An 18,140-nucleotide genomic window follows, 5' to 3' on the forward strand; every position below is an offset into this window, starting at 1 on the left:
TCCTCCTCTTTCCCTCTTCCCCTCGTCTTCACCTCACTCCTCTTTCCCTCTTCCCCTCGTCTTCACCTCACTCCTCCTCTTTCCCTCTTCCCCTCGTCTTCACCTCTCTCCTCCTCTTCCCCTCGTCTTCACCTCACTCCTCCTCTTTCCCTCTTCCCCTCGTCTTCACCTCTCTCCTCCTCTTCCCCTCGTCTTCACCTCACTCCTCCTCTTTCCCTCTTCCCCTCGTCTTCACCTCTCTCCTCCTCTTCCCCTCGTCTTCACCTCACTCCTCCTCTTTCCCTCTTCCCCTCGTCTTCACCTCACTCCTCCTCTTTCCCTCTTCCCCTCGTCTTCACCTCTCTCCTCCTCTTCCCCTCGTCTTCACCTCACTCCTCCTCTTTCCCTCTTCCCCTCGTCTTCACCTCTCTCCTCCTCTTCCCCTCGTCTTCACCTCACTCCTCCTCTTTCCCTCTTCCCCTCGTCTTCACCTCTCTCCTCATCTTCCCCTCGTCTTCACCTCTCTCCTCCTCTCTCCCTCTTCCCCTCGTCTCCTCCTCTCTTCATCTCTTTCCCCATCTTCCCTCTCTCCCTCTTTCTACCTCTCTTCTCTATCTTTCTTTCCTCGCTCCCTCTATTCTTCTTTCTCTATCTCTCTACCACCCTCCCTGCCTTTTCTCTCTCCCCCTCTCCATTTCTCTCTCTTTTTCTTCTGTCATCCCCCTCTCTCTCCCTTCTTCTCGTATCCTCTTCTTCTCTCCCCCTCTCTCTCTCTTTCGCTTTCCTTTTTACCTTTATTTTTTCTTTCTCTTCCCTTTCTCTTTTTGCCTTCCTCTTCCTCTCTACCCCTTTCTCTTCTCATTCCCTCTTATCACTACCTATCTCTGAAATCTCTCTCTCTTTCTCCCCTCTCTCTTTCTCCCTTTTCTCCCCTCTCACTTTTTGCCTTTCTCTTCCTCCTCTTCTCTCTTCCTCTCTTTCTCTTCCCACCACCTCTTATGTATCCTCCTCATAAACCTCTCTCCCTCCTTCCTATTTTCTCCCTCGTTTTGTCCCCTTCTCTCTCTCTCCTCTCGCTCTCCCTCTCCTCTTTTTCATCCCTCTCTCCTTCTTGTTTGTCCAATCTGCTTCCTGCGTTCAGCTGTGCAAAGTCACTCCGCCCGGGCCTCGCTTCACTGGACATGATTGAAAAGAGACGTTGGACTGTGGGAATCCTTTAGGCAAATACACACCCACTCACATATATATATATAAATACACATATATTCATGTACGTGCCGCCGGTGTTATCTCCAGCTCCGCCCCCCGGTCACGCCTCCTGCTTTCATCTTCCCGTGTGTTTGCTGACGCCGCTTGATGGTGACATGGAGCTGGTGTAATGGTCGTGATTAGATGTGTTTAAACAGTGAGTCAGGCTCAGGCTCTTTTATCTGTGTCGGGAGTTCGTTTAGAGTCATTTAAATTCAGTTTATTTGATTCTCTGACAAAAGGGTCGACTCCCGGCAAGAAAGAATGACATAAGTGAAGGAATTTAAAACGAAGGGAAAGGTGTAATGGCAAAAATAAGCTTTTGTCTCAATGTTCAGGTGATTTAATCGGGCGTTTCTCTCTCTCTGGTGCATCACATGATCAGATCTCACCCTCGTCCCAGCTCCTCCTCCTTTATACACATTAGTCACATGACCCAAACACACACGGAAAGTGACCGGTCACTCAGGTACACAAGGACAAACGGAGCAGGGGTTTCAATAAGGAGACAGTGGAGAACATTTGCATTAATTCAGTTCACATGTCCTGCTGTCTTTGTCCTAGTGTCAAACAAAACGGGGGCGTGGCTCTGGGACGTCCTGGTCACTCCAGGACGTCCGGACATGTAAAGAGGGGTCTGTGTCAGGCTGTGACTTTGTGTGTTAAAACTAAATTGAATTGAAATAGCATTGAATTGAAAGTTGGAAAAGACAAAGGGCCAGATTATATTTTTTCCACGACAAAGGTCAAAACCAACAGCTGGATTGACTCAATTCAAAGCTCGTTTGACTCATGAACCCGCACGGCAAACGAAGATGCCTTCATTTCAAATGGAAGCTTGAAAACACAATGATAAATGAGCTTTTTCAACATAGTGATAAATTTGTCCTTCATTTGAAAACGGCTGAGCACAGCAAAATTACTACGAAATAACATTTAAACACTGTTAAATAAAATTATTTCTAATTTTGGCAATACAGATATAATAATATATATAGTGTCATGATATTAGCATTATTTTTTTTTTATTTTAAATTGTTATTATTATTTATTTTTCACAGTTAAAACAAACACAGAACGAACTATAAAAGGAAACAAAGTGTGTTCAAAGGTATCCATTTATGTTCCCACTGCAGCGTTTTGAGGCCCAAATACATCCTTCTAAAATTTAATTAGATGGCAATGTCAGTTTTTTTTTTTTTTTTTTTTTCAAACTTTGGTTTTGATGCCACTATAACGATAAAAAAGCTCTTTCCTTAGAACATTTTCAACACAAAATAACAGTACTTCAGTAATAGTATTTAGTGTCAATACTTTGATACTTTTGGCAGCCCTCGAATAGCACAAACTTCACTGAACCAAACCTCAGCCAAAACCACACATCGCACCGACTTTATTTATTCTGTTACTACTTGAATATATCTATAATATATCTAAAAATGACTTTATTTCCATTCCCGCACGTGTCCTGGTAAAGCAGCCGTGCGTTCCACTCGCGCTTCAGTCACGCTCTTCTTCTCTGACCTTGCCGTATCCACATTTACCATGGTCCGTATAGCCTCCAAGCTAATAGGATGTTTAAAATCTAATTACGGCCTTTTTAAATCGGCTTAATTAATGTGTTTGTTAAGTCCGCCGCCTCTCGGGTTCGGTTTTCCGTGGCACGCGTCATCGGCTAATTATAGATTTAGTCTTTATTTTCATCTTTTTTTTCTCCTTTTTTTTAAATGAAAAAAATAAAATGAAAGACAAAAAAATAATACCTAATTTTCTGAAAATTATTTAACAGAGAATAGATTAACAAAAAATATTATTATTATTTTTTGTGCCATAAACAGTATTTATTTATTCTTTATTTTTTCTTCTTTTTTTCCTCCTTTTTTAGAATGAAAAAAAAAAAAATGAAAGACAATAAATAATACATAATTTTCTGAAAATTATTGAACAGAGAACAGATTAACCAAAAATTTATAATTATTATTTTTTGTGCCATAAACAGCATTTATCCTTCATTCATTCATTATTCTTTAACGCGTATGTTTTTAATACTAGAAGCTTCTGGCAAGGCTTTGTGTCGTACCCTGCAATACTAAAGGCTAAACCAGGACTAAAAAAGGACCAAATCAAGTCTATATTGGAATTAAAGTGCGACCGCGCCCTAAAGATCATCAGCGATGAATCCAAGCAGAAGCTGCTGAAACTGGACTTCATCTGCTTCTTCTGACCCCAACATATGATTGGAGCACATAATGTATGCAGACGTTTACATTTCTAGTTCAGGGGTAAATGCTCGATCCATTCGGTGACAACTTGATCCGTTAAAAGTGTCGCCTGACCACAAATCCACTCTGTTTCTCGACTCTGTGTGTCGTTTACTCATCCGCCGCCATCGTGTTTGTTTGGTGTCACGACTTGCTCCTTTTTTTTGAGGTTTTTATTAAATATTGTGAGTTTGCGGTCACAAGTGCAGTTTGAGACACTTGACAGTTTTTAGACCTTTTCCACGCTTCACGTTTTGCTCTTTGTAGTCGGGAATCGATGCACGAGCTGCGACTTCAGCCACATGTGGGCGAGCATTGTTATAACGTCTGACAATATTATGTAAATGTGTTCAAAAATGTGTTCAAACGTATGATTTCAGGTTTAATTAGCTGTAAAATCAATCACAAAAGTGTCTTTTATGTTCAAACTGCTCTTTTTGTTGCATTTTTTTTTTTACCACAAACAATACATTAGATATTTTTGCACATTTCTGTTCATATTTCACCAGTTGTCTGCTTTTACCTGGACTCGTGATCTTCTCATACTCGTGCTGTATATAACCTCAATGTATGTTTTAGATATATATATGGCATTTTACACCTTTCCTCGGACGACAGTTGGAAACGAGCTAAACCACAGCTAAACCGCAGCTAAACCAGAGCTAAACCGCAGCTAAACCAGAGCTAAACCGCAGCTAAACCGCAAACCACAGCTAAACCGCAGCTAAACCGCAGCTAAATCAGAGCTAAACCGCAGCTAAACCGCAACTAAACCGCAGCTAAACCGCAGCTAAACCAGAGCTAAACCAGAGCTAAACCGCTGCTAAACCGCAGCTAAATCAGAGCTAAACCGCAGCTAAACCGCAACTAAACCGCAGCTAAACCAGAGCTAAACCAGAGCTAAACCGCAGCTAAACCGCAGCTAAACCAGAGCTAAACCGCAGCTAAACCGCAACTAAACCGCAGCTAAACCGCAGCTAAACCAGAGCTAAACCAGAGCTAAACCGCAGCTAAACCAGAGCTAAACCGCAGCTAAACCAGAGCTAAACCGCAGCTAAACCAGAGCTAAACCGCAGCTAAACCAGAGCTAAACCGCAGCTAAACCAGAGCTAAACCGCAGCTAAACCAGAGCTAAACCGCAGCTAAACCAGAGCTAAACCGCAGCTAAACCACAGCTAAACCGCAGCTAAACCACAGCTAACACTGGCACTTTTACAGAAATGTTGATTAATGTGCACTGTTCAAATAAACCAGTAATAATAATCATTTAAAACATATTTATTCAGACTGGCTTTTAACACCATGTAACGTAATGACACTTTATTTTGTACAGTTTGTTTTTACTTAGTTACTAGTTATACTTCAGTTTTGTTTTGCCTTGGTTTTTATTTCTAAGCTCTTTGGTCACTTTGAACGTTGTAAAGGGCTCTATGCAACAAATAAAGGTTGATTGATTGATTGATTGATTGATGTCTTCAAAACAACATGAATCACAATATCATCAGAACGTCGATACATGGCCCTCGCCGAACCCGGGGCCCCCGCGCATCACTGACCGTTCCTCACACCTGGGAAATAATACGCCTTTAAATACATTACGGCCGCTTCAGTGAAATGAACTCGCGGCACTGGAAAAGTCCATTAACCTGCGCCGCCTCCGGCTCCCCAAAACACCCACCGACTTATCTCCCGCCGTCCGGCATCCAGCACACACAGGAGCCCTCTCCGGGGCCCCGTCACCTGTCCTGCACTTGACCCAAAGCAAAGCAATCAACCTTTAAATCAAGTTTCAGATTGCCCATAACATTTTAATTTACTCCCTTCTCTCTCCTTCTCTCTCTTCCTCTCTTTCTTCTCTTTCCTCTCTCACTTCACAGTTTCTACACGGTGAATGAAGTCCATAAATTCCAGTACTCGCGGCCGGTGCGGAAGGGAAAGAACGACCCCGACAACGAGTTTGCGGTAATTATCCGGCGCCGAATCGAGCCGCTTCAGCCGTTAAATCTACGAAGTCGTGTAATTAAATGTGTACAGTTGCACGCAGCAGATTACAGTCGTGTTTTATTGTTTTACGCTGGGAATGAACGGATCGGGTTGTGTTTTCCTCTTGGACGTGAAGGTCGCGGGTTTGAGTGTGACTGTCGGCAGTAAGAAGTACTTTTAAATACTCTGGTACTTCTCAGCGTAGTTTTCCGACTTCACGCTCACTTCATTTGTGCCTCGCTCTGTTTTCGACCGCTACAAATGTTTTAATGCTGCGCGTGAGGATGTTTTTGTGTCTTTATTTCCTTGTGTTTATTTTGTTCTGGTCATTGTTAAGTGTTGACCTACGTGGTGAGATATCTAATAAATAAGAAATAAAATTAAAAAAAACTAAATATATAAATACTCCTACTTGCATACCGTATTTTCCGGAGTATAAGTCGCAACAGCCAAAAAATGCATAATAGAGAAGAAAAAAACATATAAGTCGCACTGGCAACGAAATGCTGTTGCAAGTGTGAAAATATGTACAAGTCGCTCCGTGCGACTTATACTCCAGTGCGACTTATAGTCCGGAGAATACGGTATATAAACCATTAAATTCGTTTACAGTCTGTTTCTGCCACATCACGACTCCGTCCAAACCCCAGTAGGACATATTCCCCCATCGAAAGCCTTTTGCACTTTTATTGAAACTGCGTTGCCCGTAGTTACGGGGGCGTGTGAGGTTATCTGCCGAATGGAAAAGGCTGTAGAATATTCATTGCGTTCATTAGCCGTAAAACAGGGCGACGGTAAATGGGATTTTCAGGCCATTTCCTGTGACTAAATATTTAAAACCCTTTTGGAAAATATCCCTGGATTTGTTTCCGTGTGCGGTTATAGTTCACGTTGTAAATAGACGTGTTATTTTTTTAGGCACGGTTATGTATCTGAAGTGAAGTCGTTTAAAGTTTCTGTCGGTCGGGTGCTAATTATCGCCGGCGCAGAGCAGCACGTGTAACGAGCACGAGGCGTTTCATCATGAATATTACTGTTTGTTTTTGTGTTTTTCCAGATTGGATTTTGATTCATAAACATTTATCATGATGTTTTGTCGTTCTAAACAAAGGGAAATACATGAAAAGGTCACGAAAAATTGTGCAATTCAGGCACCAGTTCAAAAAGTGGAGATACTCATTATGTGAACTTTATTGTTCCTTTGGGGAAATGTTTCTCTTTATTTATGGCATTCTATTGTTGTCCTCTCCAGATTGTAATCCAAGGATCCTTATCTGGATTTGCCTAATGAGGATGTTCTAGGTTTATGTAAATCAGTTATTATTTGTCGTGGAAAGTCTGTATTTCCCTTTATAAATAATTGTCTTCCCTCTTCTCGATGGTAATTAATTATTGCTTTTTTTACAGTGTTTATTTAAAGGGGCGTATGGTTTTTGGGATTTTCTCATTTTTACTTTATTTGGTGTAATTATACCCGTTGTACAGATTAATTATAGTTTTACATGAATCGAGCAGGTATTTTAGGAGAACAAATCTGTAGAAAATGACAGGAAGTGACATCACACTAGGATTTATGCATCATTTACACCGAGAAAAAAACGTTTTTGACTCTCTAAACATGAATTAAACGACATACAAGTGCACTTATACACATTTTATTTGTCAAATTAAAAAAATGTGAGTTTTTGCTCAGTGCTGGGTAATTTCCTTGTGTGATGTCATCAATTACAAACAGGAAGTGACATTATAAACCTTAAAACTGTGCTATTCTGGGATGAAATGTGTATGATTTTTAGCTAAATGTAAAATATGTTTATCTTAACTGCAGTTTAGTTCCATGAGTCGTCCAACCTGTAGGGGGCGCTTTAATAATCCAAGTTTCTCCAAATTCAGTTGTATTTTAAACGTTTGTGAACTCTCCAACATGACTGTGGGTTGCTTTAGCACCTGAGCATCTCCTTTATCTCTTCTTTCGTATCTAATTCCGTTGTGCATCATGTTTGTTTGTTTGTTTGTTTCTTTGTTTGTTTGTTTGTTTGTTTTGCTCAGAACATGTGGCTGGAGCGCACCACCTACACCACGGCCTACAAGCTCCCTGGGATCCTGCGCTGGTTCGAAGTCAAGTCCGTCTCGACCGTGAGTATTCACCAGACGCTTCCTCCTGACCCACATTGATTTGAAATAATCTTTAATACTATTTCCTCTGCACATTGAAAGAAAAACAGCCCGGCGTTAAACTTAGCTCCTCGACACGCCCTTTTCATGTCATTATTAAACATATTATCATCACTTTTGTGTCTGAAAATGCTGTTCTAAAGCCGTGCGAGTGGACAACAAAACCCAATGCGTGTGAGAACGAGTGAAGGTTGATAATTAGCTACTCCAGCGTTTCTTTTGAAGTGAGGCTAAAACTTTCCGGGGTCTCGGCTGCTGCCATCAGTTTGTAAAAAGGATGTCGTCGCCCAAAGAGCTTTTAATGTTTTAATGTGGCTGCACCTAAGTTTTATAGTTTGTAATGCGTTTCGCCCCTGAGCAGATGTGCTGATCTGTGTGAGTGAGTGAAATCTGGTGGGCCAATTCAAGTTACACCCCACTCAAAGGGGTTAAAAAAAACACAGGGAGTGCGCTGTTAACATGCTAGTTGTTTTTTATTTTATTTTTGTTATTTATTAATTTTATTCATTTTATTCATTTTATTCATTTTATTCATTTTATTCATTTTATTCATTTTATTCATTTTTCAGGTTATACAGAATAATAATAATACTATAATAATAAAGACACATGCGCTTATTCTGCCGCGTCTAGTTTCACTTCCTCATTAAATACATTTTTCCGTGAATATGGGTCTGATTGTAATAAAACAATCATAGAATATATACACTTCTTCTACAGTGTCAGTCGCTTGAGCTTCCTGCTTAAGTGCCCCCTGGTGGCTGTTTGCTAGTGAAAAAGAGTCACGATGACACGCCTCTAACGCACCGTCGCCGTAACATCTCGGCCCAAACATCATCGCTTTAGTTTGGAAAATGAAGTAAAGAAACACCTCAAGAGCCCCTAGAGTTTAATAAATAATAATAACTAAAGCGAGACTAAAACCAGGAATAATACAGCACAAAATATCGTCTGAAAGTCCCACAAAGTTCTGAGATATTCATTGTTATGGGCGAGAGTGACTGACGTGGTCCTGCGCTCGTGCCGTTGTCAGGTGGAGATCAGCCCGCTGGAGAACGCCATAGAGACCATGCAGTCGGCCAACGACAAGATCAGCTGCGTGGTCCAGAGGCATCTCGGAGATCCCAATTTACCCATCAACCCCCTCTCCATGCTCCTTAACGGCATCGTGGACCCGGCTGTGATGGGAGGCTTCGCCAACTATGAGAAGGTACGTGCAGTACACAACTATGAGAAGTACGTGCAGTACACAACTATGAGAAGTACGTGCAGTACACAACTATGAGAAGGTACGTGCAGTACACAACTATGAGAAGTACGTGCAGTACACAACTATGAGAAGTACGTGCAGTACACAACTATGAGAAGTACGTGCAGTACACAACTATGAGAAGTACGTGCAGTACACAACTATGAGAAGTACGTGCAGTACACAACTATGAGAAGTACGTGCAGTACACAACTATGAGAAGGTACGTGCAGTACACAACTATGAGAAGTACGTGCAGTACACAACTATGAGAAGTACGTGCAGTACACAACTATGAGAAGTACGTGCAGTACACAACTATGAGAAGTACGTGCAGTACACAACTATGAGAAGTACGTGCAGTACACAACTATGAGAAGTACGTGCAGTACACAACTATGAGAAGTACGTGCTGTACACAACTATGAGAAGGTACGTGCAGTACACCACGATGAGAAGTACGTGCAGTACACAACTATGAGAAGTACGTGCAGTACATAACTATGAGAAGTACGTGCAGTACACCACTATGAGAAGTACGTGCAGTACACAACTATGAGAAGTACGTGCAGTACACCACTATGAGAAGTACGTGCAGTACACAACTATGAGAAGGTACGTGCAGTACACAACTATGAGAAGGTACGTGCAGTACACCACTATGAGAAGTACGTGCAGTACATAACTATGAGAAGTACGTGCAGTACACCACTATGAGAAGTACGTGCAGTACACAACTATGAGAAGTACGTGCAGTACACCACTATGAGAAGTACGTGCAGTACACAACTATGAGAAGTACGTGCAGTACACCACTATGAGAAGTACGTGCAGTACACCACTATGAGAAGTACGTGCAGTACACCACTATGAGAAGTACGTGCAGTACACAACTATGAGAAGTACGTGCAGTACACAACTATGAGAAGTACGTGCAGTACACAACTATGAGAAGTACGTGCAGTACACAACTATGAGAAGGTACGTGCAGTACACAACTATGAGAAGTACGTGCAGTACACAACTATGAGAAGGTACGTGCAGTACACCACTATGAGAAGTACATGCAGTACACAACTATGAGAAGTACGTGCAGTACACAACTATGAGAAGGTACGTGCAGTACACAACTATGAGAAGGTACGTGCAGTACACAACTATGAGAAGTACGTGCAGTACACAACTATGAGAAGGTACGTGCAGTACACCACTATGAGAAGTACGTGCAGTACACAACTATGAGAAGGTACGTGCAGTACACAACTATGAGAAGGTACGTGCAGTACACACTGTGTGCGCTCAATCTGCAGCGCTGGGAAGAATGGATTTAAACGTATAATCCAGTTTCTCAAACTGCGGTGCACGAGCTCCGTCAGGCCCTTTAAGGATTCTCTGCTATTTATAATTTAGAGTCAATTGAATCCACTTTTTTGTCCTTGTTTGGGTTAGTTGTGTTTTTGACGAGTAGCGATTGTTTGGACCTGTTTTAGCCTTAAAATGTAAAATAAAATGTAAAACAAAATATACAATAAAATAGAAAATTGGATATCAAATTTAGAATATAAAATACAAACTACAAACTAAAATATAGAATATAAAAAATAATAATAAATAAATAGAATACAAAATAAAATACAATATTGAAAGTAAAATATGGAATATAAAATTAAATATGAAATAGAATATACAAAATAAAATAGAAAATATAAAATACAAAATAAAATACAATTTAAAATAGAATATAAAATAAAATACAAGATAAAATATAACTCTGAAAGCCAAATCATTTCTTACTGGTTCTTGGTGTGGTATAGATCATTTCAGATCATTTCCACGTAGACTAAATGCACAACTCATTTCTTTTAGCTCTGATTCACAAATATAATAAAGAGCTAGCAACTGTATAGACAGTTTCCCAACAAATGCTCTCTAAGTTCTAGAATTCATGCAACTGGAGGCCAAAGTGAAGTGAAACATATTATTCCAGTGGAGAAACTGAAATTAACCCTAAAATATCACAACAACATGAAAAATCAAGATTGTTCAGTCCAAACTCAGATCCATGTGAGTGACATCAGAGACACAACTGTACAACACCATTGGTTTATAAAATTCAGATTTATTTTTCTTTATTGTTATATATTTTTTTCATTCTTACACAAATGCTGAGCCCACAATAGTTTGTCATTTTATCCACTGATATATTATACACATACACATATTTAACACAAATCTTACATTTTGTGAAGCTCGAATACAAATGTATTGTATACTGCTGGAAAACAGTATTTTTCTCTCCTTCACAATAGAAAAGCAAACCACATTTCTCCCTGGGAAAAACTCTGTCGCGTTGCGTATTTTTTTATTATGTAGATTTAAAACAATTAGCATTTAGCTCAGATGTAAGCTAATAACTGGAAACGTACCACGAGCTCCTTCACTTTGCCTCCAGTGCAAACCTTTCGGATGGCTCGGCTCTTTAAAGCCTCTGTAGGCGCTTTACGTCCGATACACACTTTATTCTTTCGGCAAAGGTCGTTCTCAGACCCAAAGGTGCAGCCAAACTAAAATACACAGACTCATGAATTGTACTACACTGGTTTCTCGTCCGACTAATGACACGACTCTCCTGACGTTGTGCTGCCCAGGCCTTCTTCAACGAGCTGTACATGCAGGAGCACCCGAACGACCTGGAGAAGATCGGGAAGCTGAAGGAGCTCATCGCCTGGCAGGTGAGTCCACGGCCTCGGCGCCCGTCGCCTCCGTGGAGACGCGTCGGCTCCGTGGAGACGCGCCGCCCACGTTCAGAATCCATTACATTAGTGCGCTTTACGTGGCCTTTATGCAGTATAATGCGGTACTTTAATGAGATCTCAAGTGTATTATGTGGAGGACTCCGAGTGTTATTGACAGAGGAATAATGCTATAGTAAAAAAAAAGAATAAAGCGAATCCTTGAAAACCTGGTTGAATTGCCAGCGTTTGGATCGGCTTAGTTTCGGAGAACATATTCTACACCGCGGTTACTCTTTCTTCTATTCAACTTTTCAAGGTTTAATTTCTTCTTTTCTGTTAGGTCTTTAACCTACATGACACGAGATAAAGGTGTCTAAATTTTCCATTTGATACGAGCTAAATGTTCTATCTACAGAAACTATTCATCCAGGCTTGAGGCTGATGTTGGCTCTTCAGGAAGTGTTGGAAGATAAGATATTACTTTATTAATTAGAGGAGGAAAAAAAGGAAGTTCTGGCCAGAGAAATGGTAAAATATGTAAAAACATAAAGGGGCGACTGCATAAACACAACATCGGATGACTTTGCGTTTCTATCGAGTCCCATAATTTTATACCTTTTTTCATAGTTTTGGCCGTGGTGCGACTTATATGTGATATTAATCGTTATTTTCACACTGACAACCACAAGAGGGCGCTCTAGGCTCTAAGCGACGCAGAAGAAGAACCTGCACTTCCTCTTTCTCTGGAGTTTGTGGAGTTGTTTAGAAGTGACACAGAGGAAGAAGAATTCAGTGGATTTAGTGATTTGGGGTAAAACTGATGCTTTGCTAAACTTGTTAGCATGTTCTTTATGCTATAGTTATCTGAATAACTGTTCATATGTTACGCTAACATACCAGACACTTACCACAGTTCTGTCTGTGCCTCATGTAGCTGAAGGTGTTAGCGTTAGCATACGTCATGTAGCTGAAGGTGTTAGCGTTAGCATACGTACACCTATTCACCATGTTCTCTCATCTGTTATTATTTTAAACTGCATTTCAAGGTGAAATGTCTGTTCTTGGCCTTGGATTTCGTCAAATAAATTTCCCCCAAAAATGCCACTTATACTCCAGTGCGACTTATATGTGTGTTTTTCGTCTCTATTATGCATTTTATTTGGCTGGTGCGACTTATACTCCGGAAAATAAGGTACTCCTCATTCTAAAACGAGTTCAAGCCCGGACAAGCCAGATTTACCCTGTAACCGTAAATACCGGCCGTACTTCTTCCCGCACATCTGTCGGGCGCCGTGTGTCACCTTTGCAAAGTGCAGGGATCCGGCTCGGAAGGTTAGCGCTGCGAGGACGATATCTCTTAAAGTATAACGGGGGTGAGGAGCGAGATCCGTGTGAAACTCTGAGCGCTGGATAATTTGCTGAAGTTTGCAGAGATCAGGACGGGGCTCAGAGGAAGTGCACACGCAGCAGGACGAGAAGGACTATACTACTACTACCACTGATGCTATCCCGTTTACACCGCTTATGAGGCTGAACGCGCCGGAGCGAGTGCTTAGTCTTTGATTATTAAAGCCGGAGTTGTAGCTTCGTTTTCCTCCGCAGAGATTTAAAACGCTGATGTGTTGTTTCCCCGTCTTCTCTCAGACTGAACTTCTGCGGGGATTACGTTTTAAATCCGGTTTTGCGGCATCCAATTGTAAAAAGTGAGATCGATGAATGGCCTTTACGGAAAGCGCAGTGTGATGTTTCAGCAGTTGTATGTTTTATCAATCAAAGACAGATCGATGCGTTTAATGCCATGTTTTGGACGACTGTCTCACTCGAACTCACCCTCGTTTGCTGCGTATTGGCTGAATGGTTGGGCCTAGTGAGGGTATTATAGCGAGGAGGTTGTTGGTTCAATTCCCCAGTTTGCTAATTGCAGCGTCCGGGCCGTGGCGTTTACAAGTCGTCCCGGCGTTATCGAGGTTCCTCCTTTTTTCCGCTCAGTATCTCATCGACTGTCCAAAAGTGAAGGAGTTAAATATAACAGCGTGTTCGGAATGTAGCGTTTTTCCTCTTGGGATTTTCTACATTTCTGTCCAGCCTTTGTTTACCGTATTTTCTGGACTATAATTCGCATTTTTTTTCATAGTTTTGGCCAGGGTGCGACTTATACTTATATACTTATACTCCGGAGCGACTTGTGATATTATTTGTTATTTTCACACTTGCAACTGCATTTCATACTCCAGTGCCACTTATATATGTTTTTTTCTTCTCTATTATGCATTTTTTGGCTGGTGCGACTTATAGTCCGGAAAATACGGTAATTTAGAGTCAGTTTTATTCATGTGTTTACGAATAATTTCCTTGGGTTTTTCCTCTTTTTTGTATATTTTTGTTTTACATTTTGCACAACCAGAGAGCAAGTACTACAGCAGCACAGTATGACACAACCTAAATAAAGTTACGGCATAACAAGTCATACATTTAAGTCCCGTTTAGTCCCACGTTTATCCAATTTGTCCATTTTCAAATTAAGTCTGAGTGTCATTTTTTCCATTTGCCTGATGTCTGTTCCCATGTCGGTCCAGTCCTTGATCGTTGGTGCAGTTTGTGTCGTCCATTCCTTTTTTTATTGCCGCCAAATGTACGTTCCAAAGGTGTATCCATGCATTGTGTCCGTGGCAGGAGTTCTGAGGCCCAAACACAGTGACACTCACGGTCAGATCTCTGCCACCGTCCATCGTTTCGAGAGCTTCTGCGACGCCCCCTTTTTTAGCCGATTAATCGATTGACGCTGCGTGCGTTTCGTCGACCGCAGTCCTTCTCAATGGAGATAAAGTTGCACGTTGTTCACTAACTATCTGGTCATTTGCGGACCTGTTTTGGGCCCTAATTTAGACCTGGTTTGGTCCCGTTGTTGGAGATAAACACAAATCGTCTCTTCCCCTGGGACACTGTGGTTTCCTCTTCCTGCTCCGTCTCTCCTCTCTCTGCCTCTCGCTCGTTTCACCGTGCGGATAATTGAATTTGCAGTATTCTCTCCCGTCGTTGTGAAATAGGTCGGCGTCTCAGAGTTTCCCCTGAACTCGCCCACATATTCGGCGCCGGGGAAGCCTCTCGTGCTTTCATAACACTTCACCCACTTTCTCGCCGGCTTCCTGCTGCTGACCTTGAGGTTTCATAACACAGTTCCTTTCTCTACAGCCGCAGCGCTACAAACTTTTGGTCAGATTTGTTTCGCATTTCAGTTTGGATAAAGGCAGGGTTACATTTCTGGACTATATTGAGGTCGAACAAGCCGTCGACCTAAAAATAACTGTGTGCCGCGACTTGCAAAGACTCCAGTCTGCTTTTCCCACCGCAGCCAACTATCACTTATTCAAGATTATTTCCAGACCGACAAAAACAATAACCTGCATTTTTTAGAGCCGACGTGCAGTGGCAGAAAATGTGTGGATCGAATGTGCTAATCACCAAAGTAAATAATCGAGCAGGTGCAGATTATTTACTTTAAAATATCTATGTTATACCAAGACAGGAAAACAGTTTTTTTTTTAGCTTTAACCGTGTCATAACAATGTTCTTACTCAATATTAGCTTCATTCACGCTTGTTTCATGGGTCCTCTTCACAAGAACGTCTTGCCCTGAGCCCCATAAATCACCCCGTTTCAAGTTTCTTCAGATTGTGACGTCAAAAGTCCAAAAACTGCAATGTTTTTTAAGTCCATAAATAAACCCGTTCTGAGCATTTCTACTGTCTGCATGTCGATTGTGTTGCTTATGTGTCTAGCTTTTGTTGTTTCATTCCCACAGCAGGCAGTAGATGGCGTGCTAACACCAAATCTCAGTTTCGCTCCCCCCATCTGATTTAACATCAAATCAAATCAATTTATTTTTGTAAGGCCCAAAATCACAACAACAGTTGCCTCTGAGGGCCACAGGGAGAAATGAATCAACAATGTCTGTGGTGGCGATGGAGTCAGACAATGTCTGTGATGGCGAGGGACGATGTCCCAGGGTCCTCTGTCCTTAGACTCTCCTTCTCGGCCAGGAAAAACTACAAAAAAAACCTCTTTGGGAAAAAAGCGTAGAAACCTGGAGGAGTTCCAGTGAAGGAGAGATCCGACTCTCACAGACGGACAGACGGACACGAGGGAGACTGGAGCTGGACCCACTCCTCAGGCAGAAGAGGGACCGACTGAGGCGAACTGGACCCACTCCTCAGGCAGATGAGGGACCGACTGAGGCGAACTGGACCCACTCCTCAGGCAGATGAGGGACCGACTGAGGCGAACTGGACCCACTCTTCAGGCAGATGAGGGACCGACTGAGTCGAGCTGGACCCACTCTTCAACATGTTTTATTTTAGTTTTTTTTTGCAGTTTAAAGCCATTACATGCCTCAGCACAGGTACTCGAGGTCATATTTAATGCTAATAACATAACAAACATGCCTAGTACGTCTCTTTTTTACTAAGTCCATCCAAAAATATTTTTACGTTATTTTACAAGATCCAAAATGAGATTGTAACAGCATGAAATGGCAACTGCTCCTTGAAATAGTGTGAATAAACACGTGTTATTAAAATGAAAAAGGCAGGTAACTAGAAGAGAAGAAGGAAGTTGTTCACAAAATGTCGCGGCTAAAGCTCGACTGTCCGCGACTTGACAAGACGCTCGTTCATCTCGTCTCGGTTTAAACGAGACACATGAACTCGAGGCCGCTCTAGTTTGAACAAATGGAGCGGGACGCAGCGGGAGCACGTCCCCGTGTCCCTCCAACGTCCACTGTCCAGCGCATTACAGGAAACCATCTGCTGACCGACAGTGAGTCAGCGAGCGCGAGCTACGCCCAGTGAATACGAGCGGCCGCCGCCAAGATGTGTGAATCACTGCAATATTAGCAGGACGACGAGGTGACAGTACTGCAGGACGAGGTGACAGTACTGCAGGACGACGAGGCGACAGTACTGCAGGACGAGGTCACAGTACTGCAGGACGAGGTGACAGTACTGCAGGACGACGAGGCGACAGTACTGCAGGACGACTAGGTGACAGTACTGCAGGACGACGAGGTGACAGTACTGCAGGACGAGGTGACAGTACTGCAGGACGACGAGGCGACAGTACTGCAGGACGAGGTCACAGTACTGCAGGACGAGGTGACAGTACTGCAGGACGACAAGGCGACAGTACTGCAGGACGACGAGGTGACAGTACTGCAGGACGACGAGGCGACAGTACTGCAGGACGACGAGGCGACAGTACTGCAGGACGACGAGGCGACAGTACTGCAGGACGACTAGGTGACAGTACTGCAGGACGACGAGGTGACAGTACTGCAGGACGACGAGGTGACAGTACTGCAGGACGAGGTGACAGTACTGCAGGACGAGGTGACAGTACTGCAGGACGAGGTGACAGTACTGCAGGACGAGGAGGCGACAGTACTGCAGGACGACGAGGTGACAGTACTGCAGGACGAGGTGACAGTACTGCAGGACGAGGTGACAGTACTGCAGAACGACGAGGTGACAGTACTGCAGGACGACGAGGCGACAGTACTGCAGGACGAGGTGACAGTACTGCAGGACAACAAGGTGACAGTACTGCAGGACGAGGAGGTGACAGTACTGCAGGACGACGAGGTGACAGTACTGCCGGACGAGGTGACAGTACTGCAGAACGACGAGGTGACAGTACTGCAGGACGACGAGGCGACAGTACTGCAGGACGACGAGGCGACAGTACTGCAGGACGAGGCGACAGTACTGCAGGACGAGGTGACAGTACTGCAGGACGAGGTGACAGTACTGCAGGACGACGAGGTGACAGTACTGCAGGACGAGGTGACAGTACTGCAGGACGAGGTGACAGTACTGCAGGACGAGGTGACAGTACTGCAGGACGAGGAGGTGACAGTACTGCAGGACGAGGTGACAGTACTGCAGGACGAGGTGACAGTACTGCAGGATGAGGAGGTGACAGTACTGCAGGACGACGAGGCGACAGTACTGCAGGACGAGGTGACAGTACTGCAGGACGAGGTGACAGTACTGCAGGACGACGAGGCGACAGTACTGCAGGACGAGGTCACAGTACTGCAGGACGAGGTGACAGTACTGCAGAACGACGAGGTGACAGTACTGCAGGACGACGAGGTGACAGTACTGCAGGACGACGAGGTGACAGTACTGCAGGACGAGGTGACGGTACTGCAGGACGAGGTGACGGTACTGCAGGACGAGGTGACGGTACTGCAGGACGACGAGGTGACAGTACTGCAGGACGACGAGGTGACAGTACTGCAGGATGAGGAGGTGACAGTACTGCAGGACGAGGTGACAGTACTGCAGGACGACGAGGTGACAGTACTGCAGGACGACGAGGTGACAGTACTGCAGGACGAGGTGACGGTACTGCAGGACGACGAGGTGACAGTACTGCAGGACGACGAGGTGACAGTACTGCAGGACGACGAGGTGACAGTACTGCAGGACGAGGTGACAGTACTGCAGGACG

The 18,140-nt window shown here is 43.3% G+C and overlaps 1 protein-coding gene across 2 annotated transcripts in view; it reads left to right on the top strand.

Annotated features, from left to right (window-relative positions):
- The window catches only part of dock1 (dedicator of cytokinesis 1), a 371,371-nt gene that overhangs the window by 326,240 nt on the left and 26,991 nt on the right, over window positions 1–18,140 (top strand). For both annotated transcript variants that reach the window (XM_072456209.1, XM_072456210.1), the window contains exons 43-46: window positions 5,366–5,450; window positions 7,521–7,607; window positions 8,680–8,856; window positions 11,544–11,627. In XM_072456209.1, the coding sequence (XP_072312310.1) occupies window positions 5,366–5,450; window positions 7,521–7,607; window positions 8,680–8,856; window positions 11,544–11,627 (433 nt within the window). The remainder of the gene's footprint in view (window positions 1–5,365; window positions 5,451–7,520; window positions 7,608–8,679; window positions 8,857–11,543; window positions 11,628–18,140) is intronic.

This window comes from Eucyclogobius newberryi, unplaced genomic scaffold (assembly GCF_026437365.1).
Source record: "Eucyclogobius newberryi isolate DKJ021-1_F unplaced genomic scaffold, fEucNew1.0.hap1 SCAF_20, whole genome shotgun sequence".
In the NCBI taxonomy this organism is placed as follows: domain Eukaryota; kingdom Metazoa; phylum Chordata; class Actinopteri; order Gobiiformes; family Gobiidae; genus Eucyclogobius; species Eucyclogobius newberryi.